This window comes from Rhamphochromis sp. 'chilingali', assembly GCF_963969265.1.
Source record: "Rhamphochromis sp. 'chilingali' genome assembly, chromosome: 17".
NCBI lineage: Eukaryota > Metazoa > Chordata > Actinopteri > Cichliformes > Cichlidae > Rhamphochromis > Rhamphochromis sp. 'chilingali'.
Window position 1 is genome coordinate 31828674 of NC_137944.1, and position 17444 is coordinate 31846117.

The 17444-nt window shown below is 37.1% G+C and overlaps 3 protein-coding genes across 6 annotated transcripts; 2 read left to right on the plus strand and 1 right to left on the minus strand.

Annotated features, from left to right (window-relative positions):
• Window positions 1-482: 482 nt before the first annotated feature.
• Window positions 483-2154, plus strand: LOC308384979 (fMet-Leu-Phe receptor-like; the record flags this gene model as incomplete). Its single annotated transcript, XM_080863687.1, has 2 exons — window positions 483-662; window positions 1336-2154. 2 exons carry the CDS (start codon window positions 483-485, stop codon window positions 2152-2154), a joined length of 999 nt encoding a protein of 332 aa, XP_080719813.1.
• Window positions 2155-3600: 1446 nt separating this feature from the next.
• On the plus strand, window positions 3601-14235 carry LOC308384973 (major histocompatibility complex class I-related gene protein-like). Of its 2 annotated transcripts, XM_080863677.1 has the most exons (6): window positions 3601-3795; window positions 4855-5124; window positions 5496-5774; window positions 7118-7447; window positions 10403-10504; window positions 10696-11258. In XM_080863677.1, the coding sequence occupies exons 1-6, from the start codon at window positions 3711-3713 to the stop codon at window positions 10740-10742; spliced, it is 1113 nt and encodes a 370-aa protein (XP_080719803.1). In that variant the 5' UTR covers window positions 3601-3710; the 3' UTR covers window positions 10743-11258. The 2 variants fall into 2 exon arrangements, with proteins under 2 accessions (XP_080719803.1, XP_080719804.1); XM_080863678.1 differs by lacking the exons at window positions 10403-10504; window positions 10696-11258 and adding an exon at window positions 13768-14235.
• Window positions 12875-17438, minus strand: LOC308384974 (major histocompatibility complex class I-related gene protein-like). 3 transcript variants are annotated; one of them, XM_080863681.1, is made up of 6 exons: window positions 17334-17438; window positions 15733-15999; window positions 14859-15137; window positions 14491-14710; window positions 13748-13840; window positions 12875-13632 (listed from the first exon to the last, which is right to left on the minus strand). In XM_080863681.1, exons 1-6 carry the CDS (start codon window positions 17377-17379, stop codon window positions 13617-13619), a joined length of 921 nt encoding a protein of 306 aa, XP_080719807.1. In that variant the 5' UTR covers window positions 17380-17438; the 3' UTR covers window positions 12875-13616. The 3 variants fall into 3 exon arrangements, with proteins under 3 accessions (XP_080719807.1, XP_080719806.1, XP_080719805.1); XM_080863680.1 differs by having other exon boundaries at window positions 14408-14710; XM_080863679.1 differs by lacking the exons at window positions 12875-13632; window positions 13748-13840 and having other exon boundaries at window positions 14253-14710.
• Window positions 17439-17444: the final 6 nt, after the last annotated feature.

The window sequence follows — 17444 nt, forward strand, 5'->3', positions numbered from 1 at the left end:
CAAGCTTCCGACTGTTTAAATTGTTAAACAGTACTTTCTGTATGTTGACAATAGAGATCAAGTTGTAAGAATAGGATAAGCTGTCTGACTCTATTTCAGACAGCTTCTCCATTCTTGTATTTGTATGATATCAGTGAGACCGGATGTAAATGTGTTCACCTCATGCATGCAGCTCTGAATATAAGTACTTTAGTCCCACCCACTTGTCCAAACCTTTTTGTGTGGACCAGCCAATCAGAGGAAAGGTAGCTAAAAGGTAAATGTACTTATTCCACACCGAGGATGAACCCAAGGAAGTGGGCAACTATCATCATGAACAGGGACTTTTTACTGTGAATCATGCACAGCTAATCTAGCAGAGTCCAAGAATTAAGTCAAGTAAAGTAATATTATCGTTTCTTCCTCTCTGTCAGTTAGTTGAGGAAATACATGGATGAGTAACATTTTGTCAGTTTTCCTGTTCTCTCTTTCTCAGCCCCGCCATGTTTCCCAATGACTCTCTGCCCACCAACATAGTCAAGCCTTCTAAAGATGACCAGGAAACTATGGTGGGCATCAGTGCCATTATGGACAATGTCAGTATCATTCTCTATGCACTGACTGTTGTGCTCGGCATCACAGGAAACTCTGTGGTCATCTGGGTGGCTGGATTCAAATTTAAGGTGAATACTTCAGTGGATAATACCTTTCAAATACCTTCTGAGTTTGTTAGTAATCTGTTTAGTGAAGTCTGTGGGGTCATATTTATTTTCTACTGTAAAGACAGTAAATAAACTTGGGGTTAAGAAACTGTGACCTTTACTGGTGTAGGAGATAGGTGTAGGTGGTTTCACAACATATGCCTGGGATGTGATAGCTATGGTGTGTGTGTTGAGTGAGCAATGCATATAAATATAAACCTCTTTCACCTACTGGGAGGAGGTTATCACCACATTCATTTCACACAGATGAACAGAATTAGTAATGGATGGTGTTTCCAAGGTGAAATACCAACAAAACTCCCCACACTCTGAAGTGTGACACATAAATTAGAAGACTGTTTTGAACTTAATTTCTGTTATGATGTTTCTATTTCAAGAGCGATGTGATTAAGTTTATCAAGTTAAGTTAAGTTTATGTACAAAAGGCACTTGTTTAGCGTTTGGACTAGTTTAAGACGACTGAGCCTGAAATAAGGTAGAGGATTATGTTTAGTAGCAACATTTATATAAATAGGACCTCATAATAGCTGATAAAATCCCATTCTGGTTACTGTTTCATGTAAATATTACCTTTCATTTTTGTTTTTCCTTTCTTCACTTTTCCATCGTGTTTTATTTTCTTCTTCATCCACAGCCAAAGGTCACCAACGTGTGGCTGGTGAATCTGGCGATAGCAGACCTGATCTTCTGCTTCACACGAGTTTTTTCTCTCACTAAGAAGCTCTTCTTTGAGCACTGGCCTTTCGGCCTCTTCGTCTGCAAGTTCGATGCCTTCTTCAAATACACCAACATGTTCTGCTCTGTCTTTTTGCTGGCTGTGATCAGTCTGGATCGAGTGCTTTGTGTCTGTCAACCTGTCCTCACAAAGCGTCGTCGCACCCTGTGGGCAGCGAGGGTGGTGGCAGTCTGTATCTGGATAGCAGCGATCCTCTTCAGCATTCCTTACTTCATCCATCGCCAAGTCTATCTGGGCAAGAAGAACCTGAGTAAGTGCTCTGTGGATCCGAAGGAGAAGGCAGAGGGGTACAACAGCACCAAAGCTGCTCTCTACTCCATCCGCTTCCTGTGCGGCTTCATAATTCCCTTTATGGTGATTCTGGTCTGTTATATCTTGGCCGCTGTGGGAATCCGACGCACCCGCCTGTCAGGGAAGACCCGCCCTCTACGTATACTAGCATGTTTGGTCATTGCCTTCTTCCTGTGCTGGGCGCCTTACCACTGCCTCTTACTGGTGAAGATGGTGGACAGTAAATACGCTCTGTTCAAAATCTGGTTCCCTGTAGCAAAGGGTATTGCCTACTTCAACAGCTGTGTGAACCCACTGTTATACTTCTGCATGGGGCTAAAAGTCAGTGAGGGATTTAGACAGAGTCTGATAAGAATTTATAAAAGAGGCCTGGCAGATGACATAGACGGCCAGATGACTCACTCCACTGATCGCTCATTAGATTAAAGCTCAGGGTTGAAACACAGCAGTCTTGTAGTGGTAGGAAAGAGTCAGACAGCACTGACTAAAATTTAAGTTTCTTCCAATGATCCTGAAGTTCAGAAGAGCTACAACAAATCAACAAAAGAATACCTGAAACACAAAAGTACTACAGTGTTCAAAATCCAGATCTCAACCCAAATGATGTCTACAGGGCAGTCAACAACATAGTTATTGGACTAATGTAGGACTACTATCAGCAACCAGCCAACCTAGTAATGTCATATTCTGTTTTCTAACAAGATGGCACTGCCCATGCTCTAAAAACTGTATTTTAAATCACAGCCTCACAGAAAGTATTAAATTTGTGACATTTTGGGGGGAGAAGGCTCCGTGGTGTAAATTAGGCTATGTAGTGTTTTACGTCCACTTTAATGCACATCAAATGCCAAGTGAATAATCTCTTTCTCCTTTGGGTGGGCATGTCTGAAAGCAATCACTGAAATTTGTTTTTTGTTATTATTATTATTGTTTATTATTGCGCTGAGACTTTTTTTTTTTCCATATCGGTTGTTATGGCTGTTCCTGCTGTAAAGTGTAAAGTGAATTCAAGTTTTCCTTCATTTTATCCTACTGTCACCAAGTGCTTGGTCATAGGGGGGTGTCTGACTGTTGGTTTTCTCTGTATTATTGTAGAGCTTTTACCTAAAGCACCTTCAGGTGCTCTGATTTTGCACTGAGGTACTAAGTGCTTCTTGCTTTTCGGAACACAACTTTTGTGTAATATTTTGTAATCTTTTTTTTGAGTAAAGATAATACTGTTTCAACGATGGATGTGTGTTCTGATCCAGTGAGAAAAAGACCCTTTAATTCACTCAAATAGCAAAGAATACTTAGATAATGTCTATAGGAAAGCACCAGACAACATTCAAGACATAACATTCTCGATTAATATTAATTTTTAAATTCTGTTGCAACATATTTCCTTTATCTTCTTTGTCTGCTGTAATTTTCCAAATGTTTTTTTTTATTAACTCTTTAACTCTCTGAGACTTTATTTTCTATTTTTTTGTACCATAAATGAGTTCATATGCTCTTACGTTAAGGCTCTTGTCATCAAGAGAGTTAATTTTTTTTTTTTTTTTTTAAATAGGAAATGCTCACAGTGGCTGTGATTGAGTCCTGAGTACTTTAAAAAAAAAATTAAAACTTTATTTATCAACTAAAAACTGTCCATTGCTACATCAAGCGATTAAAAAGGGCAGAAAAGACTGCGTGCACAGATAACACTACTACAAGGAGGAAAACACAATAGCAATGAATAAATGATATAAAGAAATTATTTTAATTATTATTAGTATATTATTATAGGAATCATAGTAAGTTGCACAAGAGGCCTACTGTGTCCTTTTATGCATTTCCGGCTTCCTTATCGCTACCATTTCTCCCTTCGCCTGGTTTCGGCAGACAGGCTGGTACAGGTACAAGCTGGTACAGGTAAACGCTGGCGACGGCATCGGCTGTTTTCATAATCTTTGCAGAAGTTTAAATAAGGACTTATTTCCGGTTTATACTTCTGCAACATGAGCAATGATCGTTCTAAAATTAAGGATAAAGGAAAGATGAAGATACTTTTGTTGCTTCAGTTATGCTGTGATTTATTGGCAGGTAAGAAACGGCGATTTTAACAAAATCACATATTTCCTCAGCAGAGGATCTTGCGTTTAAAACTTGCAGCGAATTCTGTAAACACATCGCGCTTCTGAAATTCTGACCATAACCTGCTCCAAGTTAACATTGTGATTTAGACAGGTAGAAAGAGAGCTACTTTAGTGAACTCGGACAAACCTGAAGTTTTTATCCCGGTGTTGTGCCAAAAAGTGATCGCCTGCCAAAAACGGATTGTTCGTATTTAAATTACTATAAATATCGTGTTGCTCTATACCATGTGAAACAAATGTATTCCTCATGAATGATATCAAGTCATCTTGAGGCACAGACAATATTCCCGTATGAAAGTAGAAGCCGCAATCAGGTTTTGGCAGTGACTTTTATATAGCCTTTATTTATGCAGTTAAAAAAATCTCGTTGACATTAAAAATGTCTTTTTCAGAAATATAACAATGACAATTCCGTAAACATATTTTAAGTGGACAAAAAGGACCGGGTTGGTTATAATGTAAGTACAATTGTACACGGTAATTAAAAAACTGATCATTTCATATATTTTATAAGTAACCCCTTTGTAAACCCTGTTCACCGAAGTCTATTTACCAACGAACGTAAAGATATTACACATTAAAAAAGCACACGGAAACATTGGAAATCAGTTTTTCGCATCAAGCGATATTTGGCACAACACCAGAACTGAGTTTTAGTTCCAGTTTTTCATAAGTGTTTAAAAACGTTTTGGCGTACACAGCTTTAAAAGTACATATTTAGAATATATTCTTGAAAGTTTCATGTCAGAAATAGCTTATTAAAGCATATTTACAACAAAGTTTCTAATTCGTTTACTTTGGATAGATGCTGATGTTGACACGTGCAAAGCAGATCAGCGATACTGGTCCTGTGCCCACATGTTTTTATCAAAATAAAGGTTACACAGTATTGCTCTAAATGAGAATACTCCTATAGCTGGGTCATAATGAATGCATCATATTTCTGATGATGTTTGTATATTTTGTGCTTAATTCCTTAATATTATAAACACTGTTTGTCCTGCAGTGAAACACTCACTGAAGTATTTTGTCTGTGGATCTTCTGGACTCCCAAATGTTCCGGAGTTTATTGCTGTAATGGTGTTTGACGGCATTCAGACAGGTTATTGTGACAGCAGCAATAAGACATTAAAACCACAACTGGACTGGGCAAAGAAAATATTACAAACTAATCCTGAGCAGCTGGAGTGGTACACTCAGAAGTGTTTCGAGGATCAGCCAAATGTCTTCAGAGGCCACATTTTTATATGGAAGCAGCGTTTCAACCAAAGTGGAGGTGCAGTATTTTCTGTTACGCCTGATCTCAAATCCTGATAAATCATATACTTGATCAAAACTGAGTGGTTTAAAATGTGCATTTTGCAATACTTTATCTATTGAAAATAACTAGGTTCGTTTTTGGATATACTACGTTTTTCTGCTTTTTATTGTTTGCAAGAGATGAAATATTTATCAGATGACTCCTGCATTGAATCCGTTTTTGACACTTGAATAATATAAAGCGCATTACGTTATTATTAAAAACACTGACAGACTCAGAGTTATGTTCAAGGCCTGAATCAGGAACATTACATAAACCTCTGAAAATAACCGCACACAGTTTACACTCTTCATCGTCCTTTGCCATCTCTGTTATTTTTCTCTCAGGTGTCCACATCATACAGAGGATAACTGGATGTGAATGGGATGAAAACACTGACAGTGTGACCGGAGTGTTGAAGTATGGCTATAACGGAGAAGGCTTTCTTGAATTTGACATGAAGACACTGACGTGGATCGCACTGAAACCAGAGGCTGACATGATCAAACTGAAATGGGATGCTGATCGGAGCAGAATAATAAAGAACAAAGACTTTCTCACTAAGATCTGTGCAGAGTGGCTGAAGATGTATGTGGACAATGGGAAAAGATCCCTGCACAGGACAGGTAGAATCGCACAAGTCACAGTTCCACAGAATCACTTTGTTTATTTTATATTATTATATTTATTATTATTATTATTATTATTATTATTATTATTATTATTATTATTATCATCATCATCATCATCATCATCATTTTTAAAAGCAGAATATTTAGGCTGAGTTTTATTTACTGATTCAGAAGGTAACTCTAAAGGCTGGAATCACACAAAGCTAAGCTGCAACAACATTTTATTGATAATTGCAGTTCAACATTTTCATCAGTAACATCTTCAAAGAAGATTTATAAATGACAGAAAAAAACTCTAAATTTCCTAATCAGTCCTGCTAGCAAAGTAATGAAAAATCAGCAAACAAGCAGTGTAACTTAGCAAAGTCCACACAGGTGCTGCAAAAAAAAAAAAAGGATGAAAAAGGATCAAAGGTAAAAAAAAAAAAAAAAAAGTGACAATTGTCAGAAGAAGAGACAAACCTGTCTCATCCCTCCTCCTCTCCTATGTGTTGAACTTAGACATCCTTGTACTGAGATGGATTTCTAGTTTGCAGGCAGGACAAAGAGGCACAAGTTAGAGAAATGAACAAACCCTCAAGAACAGTAATTTTCAAAATAAAACAGGAAGTGAAAACAAGGAATACAAGGATGCCAGCACATAGACAAACTGCAGCTATAACAAATACTGTGGATATACAGACTATTTCATTTTGCATTGTATTTATTTTGTAAGTATTTTTTTAACTTGCATAATAACAACAATTTTTAACAACTGCGTTTTGGGCTTCTTTGCCCTTGCTTTTGTAAACCAAAGAAACACAGAAACATTTCTGTGATCTAATTTACATTTTTTTAAATGATTACTTTTTACTTTTACGTTAGTAAAAAAAAATACAGTCAACAGGTGATTTTGCATATTGTAATAACATCTTTCATGGAGTTGTTCCATAGCTTATCTGTGTTTTCCAGGCAGTTCTAATGGTTGTTGCTAATTCACCAACCCCCCTTTTTTTTTAGCTTCACATGCTGTTGAGAACTTCATATGAATGTTATATGTTTTGGTTGAAATAAAATATTTACATGAGCGGAACTAATGATTCTTTTTATTTAGTACTTTCTCTAGTTGAGCATTTAGCTTTATGTGGTACCCAGTGACCATATATCACTGTGTTTGGTTACATTTGGCTTAAAAGTATGTCATAATGCAGCTGCTAGAAAGCTGGGGACGGGCTCGAATTGTTCCAATATGTTCCTATTTAATTTTCTTTTCTTGTTTCCTTTCCTTCTCTGCTTTATTGACTTTACTTCTTTCATCCATTCTCAATCTCTCTCTTTCCCATCATCCCTCTGTCCAGTTCTTCCCTCAGTATCACTCCTCCAGAAAACTCCCTCCTCTCCAGTCAGCTGCTACGCTGCAGGTTTCTATCTTGACAAAGCCGTGATGTTCTGGAGAAAAGATGGAGATGAGATTCATGATGGTGTGGAAAAAGGAGATATCCTCCCAAATGATGATGGCACCTTCCAAATTATTGTTGATCTGAATGTTTCATCAGTCAAACCTGAAGACTGGTGGAGATACGAGTGTGTGTTTCAGTTCTTGAGTGGTGAGAACATCATCGTCACCAAACTGAAGGAAATAATGATCAGAACCAACTGGAGAGAAAACATACTTAGGACTGGCAGAGGTGAGTGAAGCTCATATGATTCGTTTGCTGATATTGTGGATTGGCTAATGTAATGCTTGAATGTCTGTGAAGGTTCTCAGTCCTTTGACTGTAATGCTTGAATGTTTTGTCCTGAAGAATAGCTCTTACTATGGGAATAACTAATGGTCAGCCTCACTTTTTTTTTATCACAGAAGAAAAAAAAAGTTGTTTTAATATTTTTTCACTGGTTAAATGCAATCCATTACTGCTCTTAACCTTCTTAAGAAAATATTTTTCAGAATTTGTTTAGACCATGTAAATGACAGTGATTTTTGGAATTTTATATTTCATTTTTTCCCCCAAAATGTCTATTTTTTATTATAATTTATAATAAAAACAAATGTCTATAATCCACAAATACGGATTTGGGTATATAATGACTGGGTATTGTGTTAGAAACAAAGGTACAACAAAGGTATGCAACATTGCTGACTCTGAATTCAGAAACACCTCGACTTCACCTAACACCTAACTTCAGAGCTGGGCCCCAATGTATGGCCCCGACTTTGGAACACAGGGCATGCTGCTAATGAGACGCTGGATAACAATAATGTCTCAGAGACATAATGTCTCAACTGACTGGCTCCAGATGAGCATGGAGCCAGTCAGTTGTATTGTCACATTGTCATACACCAGGAGGAACCCAGGATTCACTGCAGGGTAGGGTCTGACAAACAGGGAGGCAAACAACATGGATATGCCTCCCCAGACCTGCACAGATCCACCAACAAACTGGCCACGAGGACAGTATTACAGACAGCATAATGTTCTCCACAGCTTCTCCAGACCCTTTCATGTCTGATACATTTGCTCAGAGTCAGCCTGTTCTCATTTGTCAAAATCACAGGGTGGACCTACTGATTCTGGTATTCTGGTAAATGCCATTCAGGCTCTGCAGTGCCGCACAGTGAGCACAGGACCCATTAGAGGATGTTAGACCCTTATAAAGTCCCCATGAAGTCTCTTTGTGATGTTTTGTCACAGACATTCACACCAGTGGACTGAAATGGTAAATGGACTGATTCTTATATAGTGCTTTTCTACTCTCCCAGAGTACTGAAAGCTGTATACATTCACCCATTCCCTTCTAAACACAAGTGCAAATTAAACTACATTCACACACATTCACACTCGGATGAACGCAACTTGGGGTTAGTATCTTGCCCAAGGATATTTGGCATGCAGACTGGGGAAGCCAAGGATCGAACCACCAACCTTCCGATCAGTAGCTGATCTGCCCCATGAGCCACAGCTGCCTACTGGAGGTTATTTTATAGGGCTCATCCTGCTTCTCTTTGTACAAAGCTAAGGATGCAAAAACAAAAACATGCAAATGTACATGCAGTGTGGTTTTGTTTTGTTTTTGGGGTTTTTTTATCTGTCAGAAGGTTCATTACAGTCAAAGGAGCTTGCAAAGAAGAGCGACCATCTTTGAACAGAGGCGGGGGTTTACGAAACCAACTGTCTGCCATCTATAATCCAGTTTTGAGATCCCTCCCCAGACGCCTTAACGCCCACTCACATCCTGGGCCATCTGACCTCAGGAATTCGCATGATAAGGTGGGGCCAGGTTTCACAATGAACTCACCTGAAACTCTGGCTGATTGTGACCCACACCCATTTTCACACCTTGGCTCAGGCGATTAGAGGATTTCTTTGGGGGGAAACTCCCACTAGGTTTATATCTGGGACTCTCCACCATTTGATCTTAGAACTGAAGAAGCTTCTCGGATGAGAGGTGAAACGTCTTCAAGCAACTTAAAGAAGCCCAGACGCTTTTCTTTGCAAGCTCCTTTGACGACGATGACCTGGATGACTGGGAACGTTCACAGACAAGGTTCAATAAACACTTCAATTATTGGATCAGGCTTTACATGTTTACAAACCTTCTATATCCCTGTAGAGCTCTCCTGGAGTAACTGACTAGCAGGCTGGTAAAACTGTTATTCCAGCTTATGTGTGTGGGGGGCATTGATGTGCATGCAACTTCAAAAAGCTGTGAGTTTTCCTAAGTTCTGCCTCTGACCTGCCCTCCTTACAATAATAATTAAAAAGACTAAAACTGAAACACAGCATTTTTCAAACAATAAAAAGTAAACTGAAATATGAAAATAAACTCTGCAAACGTAATGAAACTGAACAGAGTTAGTAAATAAACAAAAATGGAAACTAATTAGAAAATACAAAACTAATAACTCTGGTAGCATCCAGGTGTTGCCTCATTCTGACAGCAGTGAGGCTGACCCTAGCTGAATGCAAAAACTTGGATAAGGAGGAAACACTCCTGTTTGCCCCTCTACGGCACCTGTTGTTCATTTCATTACCATCAAAGCAGCTGAAACTGAATAACACCCATCTCCGCTGCTTAAATGACCACATCAGAGGGTCAGGGGGCCCGGTGGCGCCAGTGTCCGGCAGCCTCGCTTCTGTCAGAATCAGAATCAGAATACTTTATTGATCCCTGGGGGAAATTATTTTTTGTTACAGTGCTCCATTTTAAACCAACATTAAGACAAGACAGACAATACGCTAACTAAGAATAGTACAATATATACATATATATACATACATACATACATAAGTCACTTATAAATAAATATTTAGGGCAGCTGTGGCTAAAATGTAGCTGCCATCACCAGTGTGTTGATGTGTGAATGGGTGAATGACTGAATGTAGTGTAAAGCGCTTTGGAGTCCTTAGGGACTGAGTAAAGCGCTATACAAATGCAGGCCATTTACCAATTTACATCAATATCTCAGAAGTTTAACTGACTTGATGCTCTGATTAAAGAATGTTCACTTCCCTTCAACAATTAAGCCTGTGAATTATAGATTAACCAGATGAATACCGCAGGATGAGTGGATTTTCTTTCTATTCTAACATCTTTCATTTTATCCTGTTTATTTGATTTTTTTATTTGTTTTTTATGAGCAGAGGACCCCTCTGATATGACAGTTCCCATCATTCCTGCAGTAGTTGTTTTTGTTCTCATCATCGTTGCTGCTGCTGGATTTGCTGTTTACAAAAAGAAGAAAGGTGAGAGATTCAGAAGCAACAGTGCGAAGCTCAGTTACATTATTTCTGTATTACTGTCTATATTAAACATGGTTATCCTGAATTTAAGTACGACTTTATTGTTTGTTATTTGTATTTTCCGCTTTGGTCTGACAGTTTGGATTTAAAACATTATTTGTGTAACCGATATTTTTTTTCTTTGGCTTTAACAGCTCCTGACAACAATGCTGAACAGATTCAACTGAATCAGGTTAAATAGACAAACGCAGGACTCTGCACTCTCCAGTTAAATAAGAATAAAGTTGTTTTTTTAATTTTGTTATATGAACTTGACTTTTGTTTACTTTTTAATTGTTTTATTTAAAAAAAGAATGTTCAAATGTTTACAATACATTTAGGCATTTTCATTTTTGTCTATGAGTCTCTGTATCATTACAGCTAAAACTGTTTTGTTCTATTCTAAGCTTTTGTAGGGACAACAAATTTGTTAGAGTGGTTCTGTCTTTCTATTTCTGTTTCTTTAGAACCGCTTCATTTCCTATTGGTTGTTGTGTTTTAAATGTGAGATTCTGTGTCATGTGATACCAGTGATATGTTTCTCAGAAGATTTTGATTTATCAAAACTGTTAAAGCTGCTCTCTATGTTTGAGTGCAGTCAGTGAAAAGAAATCCACAAAAAGAGATTTTTGTGTGTAGTTTCATATATTGCCCTCTGTTATTATTATATTTGATTTAAGTTTTGTTATTAAATATGTTTTGTCATATTAAAGTTATCCGTTTAAGCTTCAGTCTGTTTAACTTTATGAACGTTTTGTTTGTTTGAATGTTTGTTTGTGTTTCATGGAAAAAAGAAAAAAAGATTCTCATATTTTATTTAATAATAATAATAATGGATTGGATTTATATAGCGCTTTTCTAGGCACCCAAAGCACTTTACAATACCACTATTCATTCACTCTCACATTCATACACTGGTGGAGGCAAGCTACGGTTGTAGCTACAGCTGCCCTGGGGCAGACTGACAGAAGCAAGGCTGCCATATCGCGCCATCGGCCCCTCTGGCCAACACCAGTAGATTTTTTGGAATTGATTTTCTCAGCTACATAAACAGGATCTATCTTATGTATTATAATTATCGATGTCAAAATAACATCGAAATAAGTAAAGTCCAACAGAGGGAAGAGTGTGCCGTTCTTACAATTATAGATGATTTATTTTCTCAAACTTCTCAAGAAGCGGCAACAACATCTGTAAATTATGGAGACTGCAATGTGTCATTCATTCTGTTGGTCCCTAATGTGCATACTGGGGTAATATTTAGGAAGAAAAGTGAAAAATAAAATCAATTAATAGAAAACGAAATACTATATTTACAAGGTCACACAATATTAGAATATCAGTTACTCAATATGCCAATAATTTTTCAAAGACAAAAATTATAATCCAGTTGGCTGGAAACAAATATTAATAAATAACATGATTAATAATTATTACATAAATTATACAGTGAATAAAAAAAAAATGAAAGAACTAGTTGCCTTCGTTTGATAGAGCTGCATGTTAAACGTACGGAAAGAGTTCAGGGCTACCGGCAGAGCCCGCGGGCACGTCGCTGCAGCCCCCTCTGGCTTCAGCTCCGTGGCTGCTCTGTGACCCCATGTCTGGGGCTCTCCTCAGTTCTTTCCAGGAGGGTGGCACAGTGGTCCTCCTTGGGCACTTGTGCTGTGGGGGCCTCTGGATGTCTGGGGCCTGAATCTCCTCATGCCTGCTTCATGCCCTGGGGGACGGAGCTGTGTCCTGCGTGCTGCAAAATAATATTCAATATTTAAGTATTTACTGTTACTTACATTTATTTAGGTTATTGCAACAATATTGTGTGTATTGTGTTGTTCTATTTTCGGTTGTTTTCTCTTTCTTTTTCCTCTCTCAACACTGTCCCTCTCGCCCTCTGTTTTTTCCCTCCCTCTCTTTCTTTCTTTCTCCCTTTCCTATCCCCCAGTCGTGTCTTTCCTGTCTGTAATATTTTAATTAATATTCATTTTAAAAAAGAGTTCAGGGTTTAGTTCTGTACATCACTGAAGCATATTTGTTTGTTTACCCAAGACCCAGAAAAAACACAACTCTCAGTAGGTCCTCATGCAGTGAACAGTCTCACTGAGGGAACTATGATTATACTTCATTTTTTATTAATATTTTTATTAAGCTGTTAAAATTATATTTCAGTCTTTCAGAGGACTGAAACTTTGGACAGACGACAGGATATTGATATAGTTTTCTTGGTCTGAAAGTTTAAAAGATAAATAGATGATAAATTGATTTATATCATTTTTTATTTCCATGTAAGAAAACAGGATCAATGTTTCAGCTTTAACAGCAGTTTGAACTGATCTTGAGCACAGTTTCTACTTCATTTTACTTTAATAGGTACGGATGCAGGACGAGGAGATGAAGGGAAGCGCAAGTAAAACCTTAACAAAAAGTTTTCACAACACTAAAACATAAAATACCATTGATCAACTCTAAATAAAATCGAAACAGTTAAGAAAACTACAAGAAAACAAACAAGAGCACCTAAAAGAAAATATATAAAAGAAAAAATGTAAAAAAACAAAAACAAAACAAGAATTTGTTGTACTTCAGCTTTTTGTCCTCCTTTCCATATCTTAAAAAAAACGGCATCTTGATCGTCACCTTTCCATACGAACCTCGTAAGTTCAAAATTTCAGTTTATTCAGTGCTTAGTGAACATATCACTGTATGTTTATGATTACATTTAGCTTAATGTTTCTCACAATACGGTCTTTAATCTCCTGTCTTACAATATAACATACAGGAGAAATATATACAAACAAGAGAAATATATGCATAACAACAGAAGGTACAAATACATGCAAGAATATGGACTGCACAGCAATACAGCAATACCAATGCTTCATAAAGACCTGTAGATAACTTAGAGGATCTATTCAAGCTTAGTGCATCATTACAACACAAATGTAAACACGCACACACATATGTGTGCACATTGCTGTTCTAAACTGAGCCCGTCACTGTTCACCTGTTGAGCTAAATGTCGTCACTGTGTGGTTTCCCAAAATGAAAAAAACAAGATCAATTTGTTGTTTCCTCACTGTCAGCAAGCTGGAACCCTGAAATATAGATGAGTGATTCAGAATAATGAAAATAAAAATATTTTCTAGGACTCTCTTGTTATATGAGTACATACAATTATGAAGTTAAGTGGAAAAATCAGCTGTATCTCACCATGACTGTTTCTTTTCCAGATAAAGAATCCAAAGATTGCCAGGAGGAGTGAAACTCCAACAGCAGCTCCAACAACAGGACCCACAGGAAACTCTGAGAGAGAAACCGAAAAGGTCCCACAATGTGGCTTCATTCACACAATTAACAAAGGAGCTTCCAATCTCAATGCCTCAGTTCTGAGAGTTCTTATTGGATAAAATACTATTTTTTTTTCTTCTGTTAGTTGATTGGTTTGTTATTCACAGGGTGCAAATGAGATGGTGTAATGTGAATCTAGGAAAGAACAAGTCTAAAAATATACTTTGACAACTCAGGGGGTAAAAGAAAAAAAATCAGGCTTTGTAAACAGCCACACAGCTCCACACTCCTGTTCCTCTTTCTCCCTAAAGCCTAACCCAAACAACATTTTATTGTTGTAACATTCATCTGTGATAATCCAGCAGTATTTTTAGGATACATAAATTAAATAGGAGTTGTCTTGAACTATGAATCATCACGTAAAGCTACTCTAGCAGGTTTGTAGAATAAAACAAAATCCAGCTGGAAATAAGTACAAGAGTTCAACTTTGACATATCCGGCTACGTGACATATAAAGAAGACAAAGACACTATAGCTACAGTATTTTAACAGCAATAACATGACTTCTGAGCCTGTCTTACCACTGTTGGTTTGGATCACTTTTTTGTCCAGTTTGGTTATGATGTCTGTCTCTGCACCGGCGAGCTGATACACACAGTCGTACCTGCTCCAGTCCTCTGGCTTGATTGATGAAAGATTCAGCTGAACACTCATCTGGAAGCTGCCGTCATGGTTGGGGAGGATCTGTCCTTTGTCCACACCATCATGAAACTCCTCTTCATCTTTCCTCCAGAACATTCTTGCTCTGTAAGGGTAGAAACCTGTAGCGTGGCAGCTGACTACAGATGAAGGACTCCTCTGGAGGAGAGAAACTGAGGGAAGAACTGTAAAGCAAATGAGTCTTAACTAAGACAGATGTTTTGAACAGATGTCATGGGATATTTTTGTCATTTTCACTGGAATGTTATTGTGGATTAGAGATACAATGGGTACATGACATATGTCTGCACAGACTAAGAAATATAATCCTACCTGATCTCTGCAGAAAGCTTCTCCCATATTTCACATACTTCTTCAGCCAGTCAGGGCACCTGTTGATGTAGTAGTTCTTGTTGTGTTCTAATCGAGCTTTTTCAGCATCCCATTTCAGTTTTGTAATGACAGCCTGTGGTTTGGGAGCGATCCATGTTAGTGTTTGCAGGTCCAATGCTATGAAGTCCTCACCATTGTAACCGTACTGATTAAAACCTTTAATTTCTTCAGTCTCATCATCCCATTCACAGCCATTCATCCTCTGTAAGATGTAAGGACCTGTAAGGAGAGATTGAAGCAGAGCCAAATGTCATAAGTTGATTATCATAGGTGGATTAAATTAGTTTTTGACTAATATAATCATTACAATATACATATATCGGGCAGGAGAACAACAAAGAAAATGCTGAGCAGTTCTAGACTACATGGGACACTGTGAGGTTGTCACAGACACTTAGATGGAGATTTTAGTTAATGGCAAAGGCATAAACAGAATCAGAGCCACTCTTGGGCAAGAATGGCATTGCATAATGTAAATCCATACAGCAGTAAATAATCTAATAAAACTACCAGAACTTCTCCATGAATATCTAAACAAAAAATATGTTTTGTTATTTGGACTTGGACAGATTTGAGATAAACAAAACATAACAAAAAAAGTCATATCTCTTGTGATTTATTTTATTTTTCTTAAAAAATGTGTTAATGAATGCATGCATGTGTTTGCATGTGGTTACACTGACTACTACATTATACTACACCAAAGTGACAAAACACCTGAGAGAAGCATATCTGCTAAGTCCTAAAATAATGACAGCAAGATAAAGTTAAACATGGACGTACACATAGAATATATATGTCATTATCTTTTTACCTCTAGTCTGGTTTAAGCGTTGCTTCAAGCTATCAATGTTGGCTCTGAAGACCTGCTGATTTCCAAAACACTTCTCAGAATACCAGTCCAGGTGCTGAGGGTCGTCTTTTACTAGTTTTTTCATCCAGTCCTGTGTGGGTTCGGCTGTCCTGGTGTTGCTGTCACAGTAACCCACCTGAACTCCATTAACCAAAGCAGAAGCCACAAACTCCGGGAAGTCTGGGAGTCCAGACGTGGCAGTGAGGAAATATTTCAGGGAGTATTTCACTGTGAGGAGAGAAATTTTTAAGTTTCAAGATACATTTTAGAAGTGTTTTTAAAGCTGTTTTATCACAGTGGGTTACTAAAGAACATGTTATAAACCTAATATTTTTGTCATTTTTACTCATGTAAAATAAAGATTGTACATTAACAGAGAGAATCAAATGAAAGGGAAAAATTGTATTTGTTATTTACGCCATTTTCCACTTAGACTATGTTTTATGAGACAGCAAAAATTGTTCATTAATTACATACCATACTTATGCACAGTTACAGTATTTTTCCATGAGTGCTGAAACTACCCATTTCACTCTCTCAGTGAGGATCTGTATGTTCATTTCACCCTTTATTTCTTTTCAGTTCTTCTTCTTATTTACTCCAATCCAACATTATTTTTAGACCACTTTAAAAACAACATGGCTGACTGAAGTACTTTCCAGTGAAAAACAATGATAAAAGTTTTAAAAAAAAATACATTAAACACACAAAGAAAATTAAATAACAATAAAATAAATAAATACATGAAAAAAGATTTTAAAAAATGAATAAATAACTTGTAAAACATGAATAAAATAAATAGATATTAAAATATGAAATAAATAAAATTAACAAAGTAAAGAAGATTAAAAGTAACCAAAAACTGACTAGGACTACAAACTCTGGTACTATACTCCTAGAACGCCTTGGCAAAAGAGTTTGTTTTTAAAAGTGATTTAAAAATTGCAAGTGTTGGGGCCACCCTAATATGGAGGCGCAACTTATTCCATCATTTGCAAGCCACAACAGCAAAAGCTCGGTCCCCCTGGCGTTTCAGTCTCAACATGGGAACAACAAGGAGTGACTGGTTTATTGATAATCTTGTCTTGTAATTTGGTTAATCTTGTATAATTTCTGTTTTATTAGATTAATTTCGAATTTCAGCTCTGTCATTGCCATATTTCACGTGTACATTGAAAATAATAGGTAATAGATATAAATATAAAAATAGTATTTTATAAATAAATAAATAATAGAAATAAATAAACAAATGAACACACACAAACAAGAGAAGTCTATAGAGCTATGTTTGGCACAACAGTGCATTCAGATGATAATTCTGCAAAAGGGGGGAAAGATTTTTTATTTTAATTTAATTTAATTAATCTGATTTGCCTCTAAGACAAACGCAACATTTTTAAAGCAAAGTAACTTTAAAACACTCGCTTTAAAAGTGAAAGTAAAACTTCCACAGCTTGTTGCTACACAGGATAGTAACCAAATACAGACAATGTAATCAAATCAAACAACCCTTCCAATAATCCCTGCAGAAAGTAACAGTAAGAGTTACGATGTGATCTTGCCTGAAGACGCAGTGTTACAGAAGAGGAGCAGTGCAAGCAACTTCATTTTGTTCTGGAAATCCTGGAGCTCAAACCTTTGTCAGCAGATTTGAAACATGCTTCGTCCTCAAC

Bases quoted from the DNA above. Each gene is read 5' to 3' on its own strand.
- LOC308384974 (XM_080863679.1), bottom strand. From the start codon at position 17,379: ATGAAGTTGCTTGCACTGCTCCTCTTCTGTAACACTGCGTCTTCAG. The intron at 15,138-15,732 runs GTAAAAAGATAA...CTCTCCTTACAG, and splicing joins ACGCTTAAACCAGACTAGAG to GTCCTTACATCTTACAGAGG. The intron at 14,711-14,858 runs GTAGGATTATAT...TTTGCTTTACAG, and splicing joins AAGCTTTCTGCAGAGATCAG to TTCTTCCCTCAGTTTCTCTC.
- LOC308384973 (XM_080863677.1), top strand. From the start codon at position 3,711: ATGAGCAATGATCGTTCTAAAATTAAGGATAAAGGAAAGATGAAGATA. The intron at 3,796-4,854 runs GTAAGAAACGGC...TTTGTCCTGCAG, and splicing joins ATGCTGTGATTTATTGGCAG to TGAAACACTCACTGAAGTAT. The intron at 10,505-10,695 runs GTGAGAGATTCA...TGGCTTTAACAG, and splicing joins TGTTTACAAAAAGAAGAAAG to CTCCTGACAACAATGCTGAA.